Source organism: Puntigrus tetrazona, chromosome 19 (assembly GCF_018831695.1).
Source record: "Puntigrus tetrazona isolate hp1 chromosome 19, ASM1883169v1, whole genome shotgun sequence".
NCBI lineage: Eukaryota > Metazoa > Chordata > Actinopteri > Cypriniformes > Cyprinidae > Puntigrus > Puntigrus tetrazona.
Window position 1 is genome coordinate 17005014 of NC_056717.1, and position 18177 is coordinate 17023190.

At 36.8% G+C, this 18177-nt stretch overlaps 1 protein-coding gene across 9 annotated transcripts in view; it reads left to right on the forward strand.

The window, feature by feature from the left end:
* arhgef1a (Rho guanine nucleotide exchange factor (GEF) 1a) overlaps positions 1-15966 on the forward strand; it is a 37797-nt gene extending 21831 nt beyond the window's left edge. For 3 of the 9 annotated variants that reach the window (XM_043217712.1, XM_043217717.1, XM_043217718.1), the window contains 21 exons: positions 3323-3390; positions 3563-3665; positions 3769-3898; positions 4102-4107; positions 4372-4481; positions 4854-4997; positions 5610-5860; positions 6297-6422; positions 7754-7871; positions 8066-8314; positions 8453-8529; positions 8613-8788; positions 9684-9751; positions 10108-10296; positions 10909-11007; positions 11116-11165; positions 11587-11628; positions 11923-11973; positions 12085-12396; positions 12524-12710; positions 14549-15966. In XM_043217712.1, the coding sequence (XP_043073647.1) occupies positions 3323-3390; positions 3563-3665; positions 3769-3898; positions 4102-4107; positions 4372-4481; positions 4854-4997; positions 5610-5860; positions 6297-6422; positions 7754-7871; positions 8066-8314; positions 8453-8529; positions 8613-8788; positions 9684-9751; positions 10108-10296; positions 10909-11007; positions 11116-11165; positions 11587-11628; positions 11923-11973; positions 12085-12396; positions 12524-12710; positions 14549-14619 (2627 nt within the window). In that variant the 3' untranslated portion in view covers positions 14620-15966. The remainder of the gene's footprint in view (positions 1-3322; positions 3391-3562; positions 3666-3768; positions 3899-4101; positions 4108-4371; positions 4482-4853; positions 4998-5609; positions 5861-6296; positions 6423-7753; positions 7872-8065; positions 8315-8452; positions 8530-8612; positions 8789-9683; positions 9752-10107; positions 10297-10908; positions 11008-11115; positions 11166-11586; positions 11629-11922; positions 11974-12084; positions 12397-12523; positions 12711-14548) is intronic. The other 6 variants (XM_043217715.1, XM_043217719.1, XM_043217716.1 and 3 more) reach the window with 4 other exon arrangements.
* The last annotated feature ends 2211 nt before the right edge of the window (positions 15967-18177 follow it).

An 18177-nucleotide genomic window follows, 5' to 3' on the forward strand; every position in this document is an offset into this window, starting at 1 on the left:
AAGTAAACACAGAAGACATTAAGCTATTATACATTTTCAGTGTGTCCTGCTGCAGAAGCCAGTCTTATGTGCAGACAATAGGAAAGAGTTTTTAAACTTTTATGACATGAGCCCTCATGTTTTGCTTGTATATAATGTTGTCAGTGTAATACTTATTAGTTTTGGCACATCACGCTTCCACTGATTACCTTTCCCAAGTGCCTTGATAACTAAGGCATGTAAAATCTTTAAATTATCTCCCGTAAATGTTGCATGAATTCTGACATGACCGTTCAGACTACGGTCGCATTGCAAACAGCTCACCTGTATCGGATTTAGCACCACATGTGGAAGTGGCACAAATCGAAATTAGAAAGATCAGATTCTACATGTTTTGCAGTGTTCACAGTCATGACAAAAACTGGTCGCAGTCACACATGAACAAATAAAAACCTCATTTGCCTGAAGTGTGAATGTAGCCTTCGATTCTGATTTTGGCCACTTCCCTATGTAGTACTATGTCTGATTCAGGTAAGATGTTTTGCAAGGCGACCACAGTCTGAACAGCTTTTACAACACACTCGTGATCTCACACTGTCGGCATTACAGTTTTGGGGATTAAAACATATATATAAACCCATAATATACTGGGAATAGAGAAGCTGGATTGGCCTTAAACATAAACAAAAAACGATGAGAACGTTTCTATAGAATATATAGGCATTGGAGGCATCATTCATTTATGACTATCTTATGAATACATATTTAGCTTTGTGCTGATGTTTAATGCTTACGGTTATGGATCTGAACACACCCCTAGTGATAAGTATGAGCGGTAGTTATTGTGATGGGACACTAACTATAATAGCATTACCGTTCTTGATTAATGTATGCTTACATCCTCTGTTGATGGAAATAGTGAGAATAAATGCTCCTGACGAAGCCTTAGGAGGAGCTTGTTTGCGATCCTGCCAATCACAACGCAGAGGCTATAAAAACAGCCACTTACCTCACTCCTTCCGATGATTTTTCCGGCTTTCTTCCCCCATCCCAAGTCCCCCGCTTTCTTTCCATGATTGTCTCCAGGACTTCAAGCCTGAGACGAACATAAGCCTCTTTATTACTTACAAGCCACACCTGTCTGCCCATTCCCTCTCTCACAATTCACCTATGTGTTGCAGCACTGAACTGCTGTCTTGAGACTTATTACGTGGTGGAGAGTATGTGGAATATTTTTAGTGGCGGGTTTACCACAGCATGCCAAGATAACACACACACACACACATGTTCGTGCACATCTTGAAGTTAGAGGTCTGGATAGTTTCTTCATGGCAGGCGTTTTCACACACACACACACCCACCCACACACACATATGTGCCTACATATAAAAAAGCATGCAAATTATATTTTATTTGTGTTCATTTTTGAGTTTCAATTCAAGGTGGATGAACTTATGGTTATTTGTCATATACTTCCAGTGTTTACATTTTCTCCTTTTCCCCTTTCTTGTCAAGGAAGAGTTGAAGTACTAAATCAAACTTTGCACAGACAGGGGCATTAGTGAATTATCACACTAGTCTCATTTTAAAATGCATCATGTCGTATACTGTCCAATGAAACGCTTTTTAATTTTAACAATTTAACATGCATTAAACCCGAACAACTCTAGTGCACGCTCACACCCTTTCCTGTTTTGTTGAGCTCATCTCTCATTTCTTGTTCTCTGTTTTACTATTGTTTTGGTTTCTTCCTTATTTTGTCATCGTGATAAGATTTCAAGACCAGACAGCAGGAGCCGCTCACTGATAAGCTGCTCCGTGCTCGGCTGCTCTGGTCTGGGTATTGATTGCAATGAGAGCTTGTGTGGGTGTTGGAACATGTAGTTTGTTCCTTTGTACACAGCAAGAGAGAGAGCAAAGGCCATTGGAATCGAACACCTTCGAGTGGGATCAGATTTACACTAGATCTTGAAGCGAGTTAGATAAATGTACATGCTTAAAGATGCTGTTTTATGTAATGTTTCGTAGATGAAAAATGTGAAGGAAATATGGATGTGAAAACTACGCAGGTTGCCTGAATGACTTGCAGAGTAATCGTTTTAAGGAAGCACTATATAAAGGGCTGGTTTCACCTCGATCAGATGCACATGTTAGGGGCGTTTACGTCAGAAATGTTATCGCGATCAAAAACAGCTGGACGAAGCGCAGCGGAATGGAACGTAGCACAGGAGTTGCAGTGTGTTTTAATATATTTTTAGCTCGATACGCCCTCTTAAAAACAAAACTCTGCTAAAGTGAGTCACAACTGCACAAGACATCTGTGTGCATAAGGCTACAGCAGGGAAGGTTAAAGGGCATGGATTTCATGATAGAAATGTTCTGTCAGCCGAAGTGTGTGTCTGTAAATATAAAACACACACACTAACATATAGACTATTGTTCAATAAAGCTATAATGAAGTTGATGCTTTTATTCAGCAAAATAAACTAGTTTTTATTCTCCTTCAGTGCAATGAGATTTAATAAAGAGCAAACTAAGAGCTGCTTCTTAATTCTCGATCGTGCCTGTGTTAAGCCTTGCCAACACACCCCATTAGCAATCAGTTATTTTTAAAACCAACTTAAAATGGACATTTCTACTGCAATTTATGTCTACTTTTATAAATTAAACGTTCCTCTTCAGAGCTTCATCTCTAAGGTGCTCTGCTGCTCCTTGGGTGATTATTTTGACTCATGTAGGTGTGTGTTGGGGGGCATTCGGGCCAGGGAAACCCCGCCGGAGACCCCATCCCGCTTCCTTCCCAGCCACCCTCATAACAGGAAGCAAAGCCATTCTGAAACAATAGGGGTTCGGAGACAAAAGCAATATGCTGTAACCAGAGAAAATGTTCAGTCTAGAACAAGCATTTTAACACAGACATGGACAGGGGTCAAGAGGGAGAGAAAGAGAGGCAAAGACTGGGTATGTTACATCTGAGATTTCTTTGATTATTTGCTGTAATATTGAAGAGGAGGTTAGAGTGTGGATTAGAGGATTTGTTTTTTGTATTTCCTTGCTGGATAAACCATTGTAAGCCGCTAGCTTTGTTTGAAAACTCTGTGGTTGGTTTCTAGCTGGTTTAAACTGATAGATCATCTTAGACTAACAATAAACCAGCTACTTATCAGTCTGGCATAGTCAGTATTATTAGTAGGTCAACCAGCTAATGGCTAATTTAGACCAAATAGAAATCAAATTTATGTGACCAAGGAAAGATCACAGTGTTAAGTTTTTATGTACATGTGATTGTACTGGCTGATGAAGATGAAATAACGCTGGTTTTCCTGCCTACTCTTTTTTTCAGCCTGTAACGTCACTATCCACAACCGCTGCAGGGACACACTACCAAACTGTGTGAAAATGAAACAAAAGGTGGGATATTATTACGCACAACATTGCTTACTCGGACCATAGACATCTAGACACTGCTTTTGATTCATGATATGATGCAGAAGAATTGCATCTAAATTGGATGAGTTTTCTCATGAAAAGGATTTAATGTAAATATGCCCTGAATTTAATCTGTCTGTATGTGTCGCAATAGCAACAGAAAATGGCACTGATGAGGAACAATTCAGCTTATCAAAACGTGACACTGAGGAATAAAGGTGAGGATGTGATGGAAACAAGTGCATTGTTTACATCCGGTTAGTAACATTTTTCAGGTAATGTGTCTCCTGTGACTAGATTAATTGAGTACTACCAGGTATAAACATAAATATAAACTCTGTTTGTTCTGCCCCTCTGAAGCCCATTTAAAGGAAAGGCCGAGCTCTGCCATCTACCCATCAGATAGTCTGCGGCAGTCACTACTTGGGTCCCGTCGCGGGAGGTCTTCCCTCTTACTTTCCAAGAGCGTCTCCACCAATAACATTGCAGGGTGAGTGACTGAAATGACAGATGTGCTCTAACCTGTGAGGTATACTGACAAATCACTAAACGAACAAGTCCCTAGTTATAAATACTGTAAAAATGCTATTTAAATTACATTAATTGTGAAAAATATATGCAGTGTGTATTTATGTATATATATATTTTTTCTATCTTTCTCATTTTGTGTGTGTGTGTTTGTGGCTTTTTTAGTTTAATGTAAGCAGTTTTGTTTGAATGTTATACATTAGTCATTATGTTCACTTTATTTTATTCATTTAATATATTTTTATTTTAAATTTGTTATATGTGAATTTTTTTTTGTGTGGTGATTATGATGCCTGCCTCTCATTTTGTTGTTTTTTTTGTCTTGCTTTTTTTGTCTTTTGCATGTGATTGCATGCATATGTATACATCTGTTTGTATGCATGCACATGGTCCGTGTGTGTGTGTGTGTGTGTGTGTGTGTGCATGTGCAAGTAGGACTCTGAATGATGACTCTCCTCTGGGGCTGCGCAGGATCTTGTCTCAGTCCACAGACTCACTCAACTTCAGGAGCAGAACCATGTCTATGGAGTCACTCAATGATGAGGGTAAGCAGTGCGACTGTTTCCAACATTAATAATAAGAAGAAATGTTATCAAATATGTGTATTATAATATCTTCCAAAAGGTTAATGTGACACTGAAGATGTTTTTTATATTAAAATAGAATTTTACTGCATTTTTATCCAAATAAATGCAGCCTTGGTAAACTTTGAACAAATTTTTTAATGGTAACGTGTCTTATAAAGAATAAAAAATATATATATTTCCTATATTTTTAGGAAAATTAGAGCTGCATTTTTTTATAGACGTGGTTGGCTGCTGTTCAGTTCCCAAATTTTACATCTGATCAACCTGTTTGCCTTTAAACTGAAGTTATAATACAGAAATGGCTAATGTTATTCTTTCTCTTGCTTTTAGGAGAGGGCTACTTCACCTCTCTGCTGGATGATCTAGAGTTCGAGGGCCGGGAATTTGAAGCAGATTCCTGGAGCATGGCTGTAGATTCCACCTACTTGCAGACCCACCGTAAAGATGTTATCAAGAGACAGGACGTCATCTATGGTTAGAAAAAAACGCAGATCCAGAATCAAAGCATGTTTATGACTTTAAATGGGCCTTTCACTCTGAAACCTGATAAAGATGCTATCTTACTGCTCTCATGTAAACGTTAATTCCAGTCCAGACACTGTATTTATTTTTTTAAGAATGAAAACGAGGCGTTGAGATATAGGTCTGCTCAAGTATGCTTTAAATGGCCTGTATTAAAATTCTTTACTAATTTGTTGAAAAAAATGAAGCACAAAACAACATGCTATAAGTTAAATATAATGTTGAGATTTGCTTAAGATCACATTTAATAATGATATTAAAGTATTATTTAAAAAAAAGACCTTTAAGGGAGTTTAAGATGACTGAAAAGATTATCTAAATATAAAAATGAAAGAAATGAGCATGCACAATGTTTTGTTGGCTGAACAATCGACATCAAGTACACAGATGGTAGTACAACAGATGGAATGAACTGTACTTCTATGCCCTACTACGTTTTCCTTCACATTAAATTTAATATGTTATCTACCCTAAAAAAAAAGGACATTCGTTTAAGCTACGTCCGACAAAGGTCCATTAAATGTTGTATTTTTCGTCTTAACAACCTCCCCGATGTTGTTTCAGAGCTGATCCAGACAGAGCTCCATCACGTTCGGACGCTGCGGATCATGGACGGTGTGTTTAGACGGGGCATGCTGGAGGAGGTGCAGCTGGAGCCGGGGGTCGTGCATGCGCTGTTCCCCTGCCTGGAGCGTCTGTTGACGCTTCACACACACTTCCTCACGCAGCTCCTCGCACGGCGCGCTCAAAGCCTGCAACCTGACAGCGCAAACAATTTCACCATCACTCAGATCAGCGATTTGCTAATACAACAGGTAGGAGTGCGATTGTTAGTTTAAGTGGGTGAAACAGGGAATAAATGCATTTGGTTACATTTGGCCTGCCTTTAGTGATTTTAGATGAACGCGTCTGTTTTAATTACCAGTTTGAAATGTGCCATAGAAATTACAGACGTCAATTAAATGCATTAATGTAAAAAAATAAACGGTTTGTCATGAAGCAAGCGCAACAATTTGGAATGGGTCTGTTTTAAAAGTGTTTAAAAGCGAAGCGTATTTCATTTCAACTACTTGGTTTTAAATGAGAAAAGCACAGTGTCATGATGGTGCTGAAAAGTCAAAAAGAAAGAAAAAGTGACAAATGGAAATTGAAACGTCATTCTCTCCGAGAGTATAGGAGTGGGAGGCTGAAAGCTTTCAGGTTTCAAGGAGCAAAATGTTCAGAGTGCACTGTCTTTTGTGTGTACGTCAGTTCTCAGGTCAGTGCGCTGACGAGATGCTGAAGGCGTATTCTGAGTTCTGCAGTCGTCATATGAAGGCCGTCAAACTCTACAAAGAGCTGCTGGCCAGAGACAAGAGACTGCAGCTCTTTATACGGGTAAGAACAAGAGAGGCCTACGAGGGTGTTTGCCATCCGGGTGCATTTTGTGTTTGCATAACCGGGTCAGGTGTTGTCTCGTGTGTTGCTAGTGGGAGGACAGAGTGGTACTGAGTGATGAATGATGGTGGGCGGGTGCATTAATGGTTTAAATGCCTGCAAACTCTCATAGAAGTGTGAATCATCAGATTTCCAGGTATCATGATTGTGTTTGGCTCGTGGGCATTATTTTAGCTGTAACAGCTTAGTATGTGACTGTTATGATAACAAAAACAGTGACATGTCACCATTATCCTTACCTAAGCAAAACACGTATTGAATGTGCTAAGTTAAATCAGAACAGGGGTGTGGAAGGTGGAGGGTCGTGTGTGCACTTTCTTGTCAAAATTTTGGCTTTTTTAAATTGTTATAATTTAGGGATACACCAGCAGCAAACATACGTCCAAAACTTGTCCGTGCCTGATATAAATAACTTCCTATCAAAAATAGCATAAAAGGCTATTTTCATTGAAAAACAAAATTCTGACCAAAAATAAAATATATACTAAATTGTATATTGCTACATTATTTATATATTTCTTAAATTTTACTAAAAACTATTTTGTCTGATGCTATTAAATAATAGTATAATATTATAATAATACAATAGTATATTAATATACATAATAATATATTAATTTATTTTCTTGCCATATTGGAATGCAAAGGCTTTTTCTTGGCAGTATCTAAATATTTTAAAACAAAAAATACTGGCTAAAATGAAGTTTGTGTACAATATTGTATGTCATCTAATTTATAAAATAAATGTAAATTTGTTATTAAAAACTACAAGTGAATTTAGACATTACAATATTATACTGTGCAGTATAAAAATGTATGTTCACTTTAACACAATATTAATTAACAACATGTACTTACTGTATGATTATGGTTTGGTTTAGGGTTACTTGCATGCAATTATGCATCATTTATTGTTATTATATTAGTAAGTAGATGTAAAATGTAACAAGGACACTCTAAAATAAAGTATTTTTCCAAAACCTTGTTAAAGATTTCCAGAATTCGACATAGAAATATATATCTTAGTCATTAACTATTTGCTTGGTTAGCTTTAAGCTCGCATAAATTACTTCTAGTCCATTAGATGTGATGTTACGATATCGGTCTAAAATCAGTTTCCTGAGCAGGTGCATTCATACACAAATCTGGCTGACCAGGCATGACAGCTGCTGTAGATTTTGGACACATTTTTAGACTGTGTGTGTAGAAATAGAGCACACAGAGCCAGACTCCATTACCAGTCTGTTTATCCTTGTCTTTGTCCCTCTCAGAGGGTGAGTCGGGGTCCTCTACTGCGCCGTCATGGGTTCCAGGAGTGCATCCTATTGGTCACTCAGCGCATCACAAAATACCCCGTCCTGTTGCAACGTATCTATGACAACACCAAAGGTATATAGACATATACATGTTACATATACAGACATAAACATATAGATGTTGCCAGTGTTAATATTGACTGTATTTAAAGATATGATCTATCTATCTATATATCTATATAATAAGAAATATGTATTATATACATATGTGCCATAAACTGCACCTGGTAATGGACTTTAGACTGACTGTTGTATGTACCAATGCAGACAATCCAGATGAAGCTGCAGGTCTGTGTCAGGTGTTGTCCTGTATACGGGAGCTGCTTTTTTCGGTGGACCAGCAGGTGTTGGAGCTTGAAAGGACACAGCGACTGCAGGAGATCCGATCCAGGGTCGACCCACGGGCCGAGGCCAAACTCCGCTCTGGTGCCCTGTTCAGACCGGCCGAACTGCTGCGCAGGCAGCTGATACACGAAGGCACACTGCTCTGGAAAACGCCCAGCTCTCGCCTCAAAGGTAGTGGAGACCGGCTGTTTATGAGGAAGTGTTATGTGATGCGTGTCTGTGCGAGAGGAAGAGAGACACACATGCTATTATATTAACTGACAAGTAATATGCTGTGGTTGTTTGAATGTTTTTTTTTTCATGTTCTAGATGTTCAGGTTATGCTGATGACTGATATTCTAGTATTCTTGCAAGAGAAAGATCAACGGTTCATCTTTGCCAGTTTGGTAAGTCGTCTTGTGATACCTCCAACTGAGGGGAGCAGAAATCTGTACAACACTTATCTCATTTCTTCTCATTCTCTCTGCAGGATAAATCTGCTGTGGTGTCACTGCAGAGTCTCTTGGTCCGAGACATAGCCAATCAGGAGCGAGGCTTGTTCCTGATCAGCAGCGAGTCCAGCCCACCTGAGATGTACGAGCTGTACGCTGCGTCTAAAGACGACAGAAACACTTGGATACGGCTCATACAGCAAACCATCAGCAGGTGCATGCACGCAAATACATCAGTCCACAAAATACTCAAAGCTGCCGGTGGACTTTTCAGGCATCTCCGTTTTTGGAGTTGAATGGAAAATCCCATGAAAGCACTTTTCTGTATTGTTCCTTTGTATTTTCTTTTGAATCAGGACATTTCGAAGGAATATGTCAGTTCTGTGGAATGCTTGACTTGCCAATAGCCTTTTGTTTACGTTACAGCTCAGCAAAAAACAATTTGACAGCTTTCAAGGGACTCCTTCCCAAAAATATATAGAAAAGATACCATTTAAACTAAAAAAGGAGTGATATTACAGAGGCAGTAATGTTAAATTCAGTAATAATGTTTTTATTAGTAAGCACTAGTCTTATTATTAATATTTATAATTACTTTATGTTATTATTAAATGTTATTTTATTTTTATATTAATATTCATAATATTAAAAAGAATAATGATGTTCTATTAATCCGATTTATATTATCATTAAACAATATTATTAGTTATTAATAAATATTTATATTTATGTTATTTTTTTAATCATGTTTTAGTCAGCTTTTTTTTTTTTTTTTTTTTGCTAAAGTCTCCTGGGAGTCCCCGGACTTCAGATTTAAAACCCCCTAGTATACAGTGACGCTTTCAAAATGAATAAATTCCAACCACTTGTTTCGGGAAAAAAATTAATTAGCAAAGAAAGTACAGGCATTAGTAAACTGTATAGAATGACTAGTATTTTTGGTACATTTTCCCGGAAGAGAAAGACTGTACGTTTTTAATTAGTTTATTTGTTAAATGCGGGGACGCTAGTGTGTAGATGACTGCGGAATTAATGGGCATCTACTAAAAGTCACTAAACTACCATTTCTAATGGTCGTTCTTATTTACCTTCATTGTTTTGTCACACAGCTGTCCATCAAGAGAAGAATTCCCTCTTATAGAAACAGAGGACAAGGCACTTCTGCGAAGACTCAAAGGTTTGCTTTAAACGCTAACGCACACACATTCATGCTCACGATACTGCGACAAACGCGTTTTCATTCAAAAAAAATTTCCAAAGATGAATCACTACAGTGGGATAAGCGTTGAAAGAAGCATTTCGGAAAGCTCACCCATCTGTCAGATCAGTTGGTTACCTATCACAAGACAGTTTCTCGAAACAAATGAGCTAGCTCGTAAAAAAACAAGTCTTGACATATACAGATTTTTGTGCGTTTTGACATCTTTTACGCAGAACTTGAAGGAGGAACAAAGCCACTATCTGGAGTGTAAAGAAGCTGACGTTGGTGTTTTATTCAAACAAACACTTTGTTCCTCCTGCTCTGTGTTTCAGCTGATATCCAGCAGAAGGACAGGGAGGTGTTAGAGCTGCTTCAGGAGCGGGTCACTCTGTTCTCTGACTTGGCGGAGGTCATGGGAGGTTATGAGGTCATGCTGCCGTCCTGCTCCAGAAACCTGTTCAGAGCCGAGTCTCCTCAGGCGCCTCGCGGGGAACAGCTGCTCACACAGGCCATAACTGAGGGTAAGTCAGACAATCAGGGCTAAAGAAGGGCGTTCCACCTGTATGAGGCTGGTTTCACCCTCTAGTGTGTATTTATTTCACCGCCCATGTTAATAGGTTTAAGTATTCTCATTATGAGTAAGCAGTGCATGGCCACAGAAAAGAAGGTTAGAGTCCAATACGGCTTACATGTGTGGCGACAAGGCGATTTCTGTATTATATTTTATTATTCATTTATTTTTTTCAAATCGCACAACCACTTGTTTCATGTTCAGATATTCAAATAAAACCTTCATGGCATCTAAATAAATAATAGACTATTAATAGAATATAGTTTTTTTAATCACTATTTTGGAAAGTTCACAGATTAGTTTCTTTTTAAATTGTATAGAATAATATTAAATGTATTCAAAATAATTAAATAAAATATGAACACGAATAAATAACAACAATAAAATGCATCTTTGTTGCCTGTAGGTCTCTGTCTCTTTGTATTTAAACAAAAAAATATATTTTAGAAAGTTCACAAACCATTTTAGCTAAATCTTCTGAGCTAAATCTTCTGAGCTCATTCTCAGATCTTCAATATTATCTTGTAAGATGTCATGATGTACTTTTTCTCACTCTCTGCAGTGGACAGATTGACAGAGCTGTTATTAGGATCCAATTTCGAGGTTCCTCTGCCCTGCAGTTCCAACGGCCATCACAACCACACTGGAGCGCTAGTAATCAGTAGGTGTCAAATGCACAACACGCAGTATATAAATCAGTGTGCTTTTAGCGTGTCTGATTGGCTAAATGCATTTTTATCTGACCATTGTGTTTCCTCCATTCTTCTAGATGGACAAGAGGCATTAGTCAATGGCTCTCAAGAGAACCAAGCTGCTCAGGTACACGAAACTAACTTTGTTTTTGTAAGAAAACAGGCTTATATATCTACGTTAGTGAGTTGCTTATCACGCTTCTCTAACATCCAGCATTGCCTGCTTTGTAAAATGTAATAATTATGCACATAGTAAGATGGTTCAGTGCTATTGCTGAGTTTTTATGTAATGCTGAAAAAAAAAATTAGTCATTTTTTCCGAGCCCATCTGAAACTCGCAGGTTTCCATAGCAACCTGAATCTACCAAAAACTCTCCATCACGACTCACCACTGGTGCTTGAAAGCTCTGCCTCATCTCTCTTTTCATCGACACATTGCAAGACAGTGCTTTTCAACGTGTGCTGACGAATGAAAGCTTTTTGAATATGTTTGCTGGTTCAGAATTTTGATTGTGCGAATAATGCGAAACATTTCCACTTCTCTACAGGATGGTAATGGGAATCAAATGGAGGACAAGACACCAAGTGAGGTACTGACATTTAGGCTTAATGTGTGCTGTGTAGGGAAGTGTCCTGATGATAACTCATTATTTAAACTTTAAACTGGAGTGACTGGCAAATTAATAAAAACAAAGCACACTTACACAATAGCTTGTGATTAAAGCTTAGAATACGGAAATTGCTTTTAATTTACTTTTAATTAAAAAAATGCCTCCTATAAGTATTACAGGGACACCCTAATTTTCATGCTTATTTGAACTATTGTATATATTTATATTATTGTTATTTTTATTAATATGTATCTGATTGTCTTTGTCTTTAAGGAGGTGTCACAGAGACTGGTGAATCTCAGTATTCAGTTGCACGCTCTCCAGGTATCTGTGCATTGCACATTAACGCATTTATCAGATGTTCTTCTAAGCACTGACATACAAACGGGACACAAAACGAATTGTCAGTGAAAGCAAAACCTCATGCTCTCCTAGGGTGTGGTGATACGACAGGACTCCATCTTAGAGCTCTGCTTACGAGAGAACTCCGTCTCGCCGGTCACCGCGGGGGCTCGTACGGTGCGCTCCCTGTCTCGGGATGGAGCGAGTGACGTTGGCTCTCTGGGAGAGCTGGCCCTGCTTCAACGGCAGCACAGTCTGCTGCAGGAGGAGCTGGGACGCCTCCGGGGAGCCGAGGGCAAACTCAGGGACAGCGAGAGAGCCAGAGCCCAGCTGGAGAAACAGCTCAGGGATCTCAAGACCAATAGCGCCGCTCTAGGGGATGGAGCCAGAAGTGCAGGTTCACAGGTGACTTCTGTCAGGACTTTTGGAATGTTGATTCAGTTTTGCATTCAGAAGCAAATAATGTCACGTGACGCATGCTAAAGTATGAAAGTGCTGCAATCTCATTCGCTTCTTATTTTCCGCTTTAAAGGCCCCATCAAATCGCAGAGAGAGCGATACCGACCCTAATACTGACACGCCATTGGCTAGCCAGGAATCAATGGACCAATCAGACGGCTTGCAGGAATGCAGTGATGTTGAAGTGGATGTGATATCTGATGACGATGATGACGACGAGGTGGATTCGAGGGTGTCTGCCCGTTCAGAGAGTCCCAGAGGTCTGTAGAATGACACCGAATGACATTAGATATGAATACATATACACAGATGTAAATATTTAAAAAAATCTTTATTTATTATTGATCTAAAAAAGTTATAATGTATAACACAAATAAATGAGTATAAACAAATATAATATGTATGTATTCATAAGTAAAAATATCTAATATTAATATATATATAATTATATGAATATACATATTTCATATAATTTTAGACAATTTTATACATGCACACAAATTATATATATATATATATATATATATATATATATATATATATATATATATATATATATATATGTATGTATATTTAAGAAAAATGTTATGTTTATATATTAAATATATTTATATATATAATGTAAAATATCATATAAATATATAAGTGTACACAGAAATATTTTCAAAATATATACTGTGTGTGTTTATATATACATACTTAAAAACAGTATACATATGTGAACAAAAAATATTTTGAATGTGATTAACTGACAGCACTTACACTTATACAAACAGATAGATAGATAGATAGATAGATAGAAATGTATTTCAAATACTGTACTAATATATATATATATATATATATATATATATATATATATATATATATATATATACACACACATATATGATTTATTATAACAACAGAGTGTAAATATAATAATAAAAAATATTATATTGCTACATATCGAATAAATCTGTAAATTGAAATTATTATATGAGGGGAAGAAAAGATACAAGAGATTACTGTTTGCCAGGGAGTTTGTTGCTCTGATATTGTTCCTTTTTTTACATGAAACGATTACATATTTATCAGACAGTCTGCGTAGATGTGCTTCACCTAGAACGCTGTAAACTTTGGCCCTTTGTAACACTAACAGCAGCCTACACACTATTATGCAACCAATGTGAAGAACACACATACACATGGAATTTATCACATTAAACCTTCCACACTCACCCACACACACACACACACAAGGTACACAAACTGTCAAACACACACTAAACTCTGTCAGACAGGAGAACCTCCTTACACATAAATGTAGAGTTCTTTCAATTTAGTCTGTTATTTGTAGGCATGTGTGTTATAGGTGGATATGGCAATAAACTGTGGGTTGAGCGTCTCAGTAAACTCACTCAGAGCTTTAGTGTGTCATTCACTTAAACATACGGAAGGCTTGACTTTTAAAATCCTAAGATCATTTCAGTCTTTCAGTGAAAGGGTTTCTCAAACAGTATCGTTTTTTTGTACAGCAACTGAAACTTTTACTCATTAAGGATGCACTAAATTGTGATAGTAAAAATATTTACATTATGATTTTGATATCAAATTCTTTTTTGTTAATTGTCTGTTCGTTAAAGAATCCTGAAATAGTGATCAGTTTTCAGTAAAATATTTAGCGGCATCAGTTTTCAGGATGAATAATGAGAAATGTTTCAGCAGCAACTCCATTTATTAGAATAAACTATATCTATATATTACTAACCCTAAACCTTTATATACATTTTTATTTCTTAATTCTTTTCTTTTTCTTTTCTATTTTGTGTTATTTTTAATCTATATAAATATTAACTACCTAGCTTTTGCATATTTTCACTGAGGATCTGACGTGATTTAAATCATGTTAAGAGGTTGCAGTTCCTAAAGGTTACAGGCTAACTGCCCGATTTTACCTTGGATGTTCACTTTTGTTGATTTTGAACACATTTACGGAAGCAAAGATCGTTTGGTAGAAATCCAAAGCAGAAAGCTCAAACCTGCCTCGATGTCGGAATACAGCTGGATTTTTCCCAGTTCTTTGACTGAATTGTATTTTCCTCTTGATCTTCTGCAGATCTGCAGGACATTCCTGAAGAGAGTGAATCTGCTACAGACCCTCGGGATCGTGACGCCTCACACTGCTAATGTTTTCTTCAATCTCAACCCAAGACTGGCCTGTTGTCTGAAGGAACAGACTATAGACTCCATGAGCAGGTCTTCCCCTGAACGGGGACGTCTCACGTAGTTTATGAATATTCATTTCATTATATACATACAGTATTTAGTTGTATCCAGTAATTTCGCTTACAGCTTCTGTGTGGCCGTTTATGACATGTTAATATTCGACATGTCTTCTCCTTGAAATCCAATCATATGGCTTTTGACATCCACGGACCAATAAGGATATGCCAAAGCGTCATGATGGAGATGGAGACAGGAAAATAATGGGACTTTGCACTTGATAGCGGCATGAAAGGATCCTTTAAGAGTAAGCATTCTTGAAGGATCTTAAGATCGATCAAATCATAATGATCCAGCTCAAGGGTACCAGCAGAAACCATTCAAAGTGATGTACTGTATGTGGAAAAATTCATTATAATGCTTCGTACCAATTCTACACATGCTGGAGCACGCAAAACCAGAATAGAGCTTCTGTTTTGTTAAGTTTTTTTTTTTTTTAAGTGATAAATGTCTGTGAGAGGTCATTGTAAAAAAAAATCTTTCTTGCTCTTTATTTTAAATTTATTTATTTTCTTTTGTTTTTAATGGAAAGTTAAATTGTCTTTTGAACTCGTTGAAGCAGTTAGAAAGAAGCCATAACTTGAAATACACCGACATAATATACTGGGACCAAAACTACTGGCTACATAGCAGGAAAAAAATATTTTCAGAAACTTAAGTGATTTTTTATGAAGGAATTATATTGCCGTTTATAGCAATATATAGAAATATATTTACACCTATAGCAAAGAACTTAATAAACCCAGGAAGGTTATTATGATTGAGTATTATGATATTATAAACAGTTCCTCGGCCCACAGTGTGTGTTAACGGGGAATTTTTTTTTGTAAATAGAAGATTTATTGACTAAAATAAATCAGATCGCCAAAATCTGCCAGTAACACCGACAACTTTTGATGTGTCTTACTACAGTTTTGCTTATGTTCCAAATTTTGTTTCAGAATGTTTTTTTTGCAGTTACTTGACTGTGTGCCAAAATTTGCTTGGCTGAATATTGCTGAGATATATTATGCTTTTACTTTAGTCAGTTCATCATTTCAGGAAGCAATGTCTTAGAATATATCGTAGGATGATGTTCTTCATGTTTTGAAGCAACTATAAGAAGCATAGGATTTACGAAGTCACACATCAAAATGTTTGTATGGAAAATAACGACAGAAACATTGTTGAAGTGTTCAAACGGTGTTTCAGATATACTAAAGTGGATATAAAATACCGTCGAAGAATTAAAACCGTTGATATACAACATGACCGGGATTGGTTCGTTCTCTTTCGTGTGTGTGTGCAGGTAAATCAAAGTTGAAGGTGGGAAAAATGAAAATTGTCATAATTTACTCAACCTCATGTTGCTCCAAATATCTATAAATCACAGATGAAGAAATCTTTAACCAATTGCTAATTGCTTGAAGCCATTGACTTCCGTAGTATTTTTCATACTTCATACTATGTAAGTCAATGTTTCCCAGAAACTGTTCGGTTTCCAATATTCTTGAAAATGTATTCCTTTATATTTAACATTAAAAAACTACAGGTTTGACATAACTTGAGAGCAAGTTAAACACGACAGAATTTCATTTTTCAGGGATTGTCTCTTATTCAACCAAGTTCCTCAAAAGTCATTCTCACTACAGTCTGACAATTTTAAGTTGTGATTATTGGTGGCAAATTTATATATATTGTAGGAATTGATTTATTAAATTAGATTATTTTGAAAAGCTAGTCCTAAAGGTCCACCCTTAAAACTAACCACCAATGAGCCAAAAGCAAATAAAATCACATGAATATGAGTTATAAATATAAAGTTATAAATTATGATTTGCCATGAAAGTGTGTTTATACGAAACCTTCATATCTATGCGTTTACGTGAATCGTTAATTGACCTTTACTCGATCAGAATGAAGTGTTCCAAAGCTGTCTTTGTCATTTCCAGATTTTTGTTTTCTGTACATTTAAATTCTTATGTGCATTTACGTATCCGTCCTGTCTAGCAGCTAATCCACGAAACAATGTCAGCCAAGAGACAAGTATTATTAGCTTGGTGGCACAGGCAGCATAGCTGGCATTCAGACGAACGCGCACACACACACACACACCTCATCCATCACTTCACTGTCCTAAACTAAAAGAATGTGTTAAAAGAATGAATAAAATTACAGAAGAAATCAGAGCACTTTAAAAAGTGATACGCTGACTAGCTATATGCTGTGCAACAATCGCCTTTAATCACAACATACCGGAGGAATTGTGTGGTGCATTATTTATCATAGATTGTTAATATAAAGAGAAGAAGAGAGAAAGGGAGAGAGACTTATTTACACTTTACATTTGTGCATGGTACACAATATAACTTATTTCTTTCTGAATACACAAAGTAATTCTTAATACAACTCAGTTTTATCTGTTCTTAAACAATAAGTTGCAACCTTACACACACACACACACACATCTCTCTCCTGATTGAAAATAGTCCAGAACCTGACACCATCATTGTCCCTTTACATCAGCAGAGCTCAGTGGAACTTACAGTTAAAGACACACATTCGCTATTAGAAAAATGTGTTTTCATATTCAAATTCATATATCATACGTATAGTATAGAACACTGATGGATAAATGAGAAAATGTGAAGAATTTTGACAGAACTGTGTGTATAATCACAAACAGAATGATGTACAATCGTGTGAAAGAAATTGTATTAAAAAAAAGTGAAAAACAAAATCAAAATGATGTTAAGAAAAATTCAAAATGATGCTTTACAGTTTATTAAAAACCCTTATACTTACTTTTAATGAAATAAGCCATTTGCTCTATGCTTAAATATAGACATAAAGAGATAAATCATCTAGATGGCGGCGTGTTTGGATTGTTGCGTTCCAAAGGCAATCTTACCACATCAAGTGTGTTTCCCCAAAGCCTTGTTATACGTGGTCAGGCAAGTTAATGATAGAACGGTGTCTCACATTAGGAAAAAAAAGCTGTTAAGCGATCATTGTGGCGACTGACGAGCCATAAAGGGAACAGTGCAGCTGGGGATGCGAGAATGTAATGTACACACACACACACACACACACACACACACCTGTGCCTGTCACAAACACAGGGGCTTTGTCTTATAATAGCTGAACCCTAGCTCTGTCCACTGGCGTCCATTCTCGTCTTTGTTGTGTCATATCTTCCAGGTCATTCTTTCAGAATAGAATCATCTATCAGAAGAGAATGATGAAAACAATGGATATACAAGAAAAAAAAAAACTAAATATGCAAGTAAAAGCTGTCTGGATTGAGTTTATAGTTGCTGACAATTTTATTATGCTGTTTATGATATAGTTTAATGAATTTTAATAATGATAAGGTCCTGAGAACCAATATTACATCAATACATCTTCGCCGCTTTAGACCCATACAGGACTTATGACTGTATTAGGTAAGCTATAATGAGTGTACAGGTGGGTGGAGTTTAT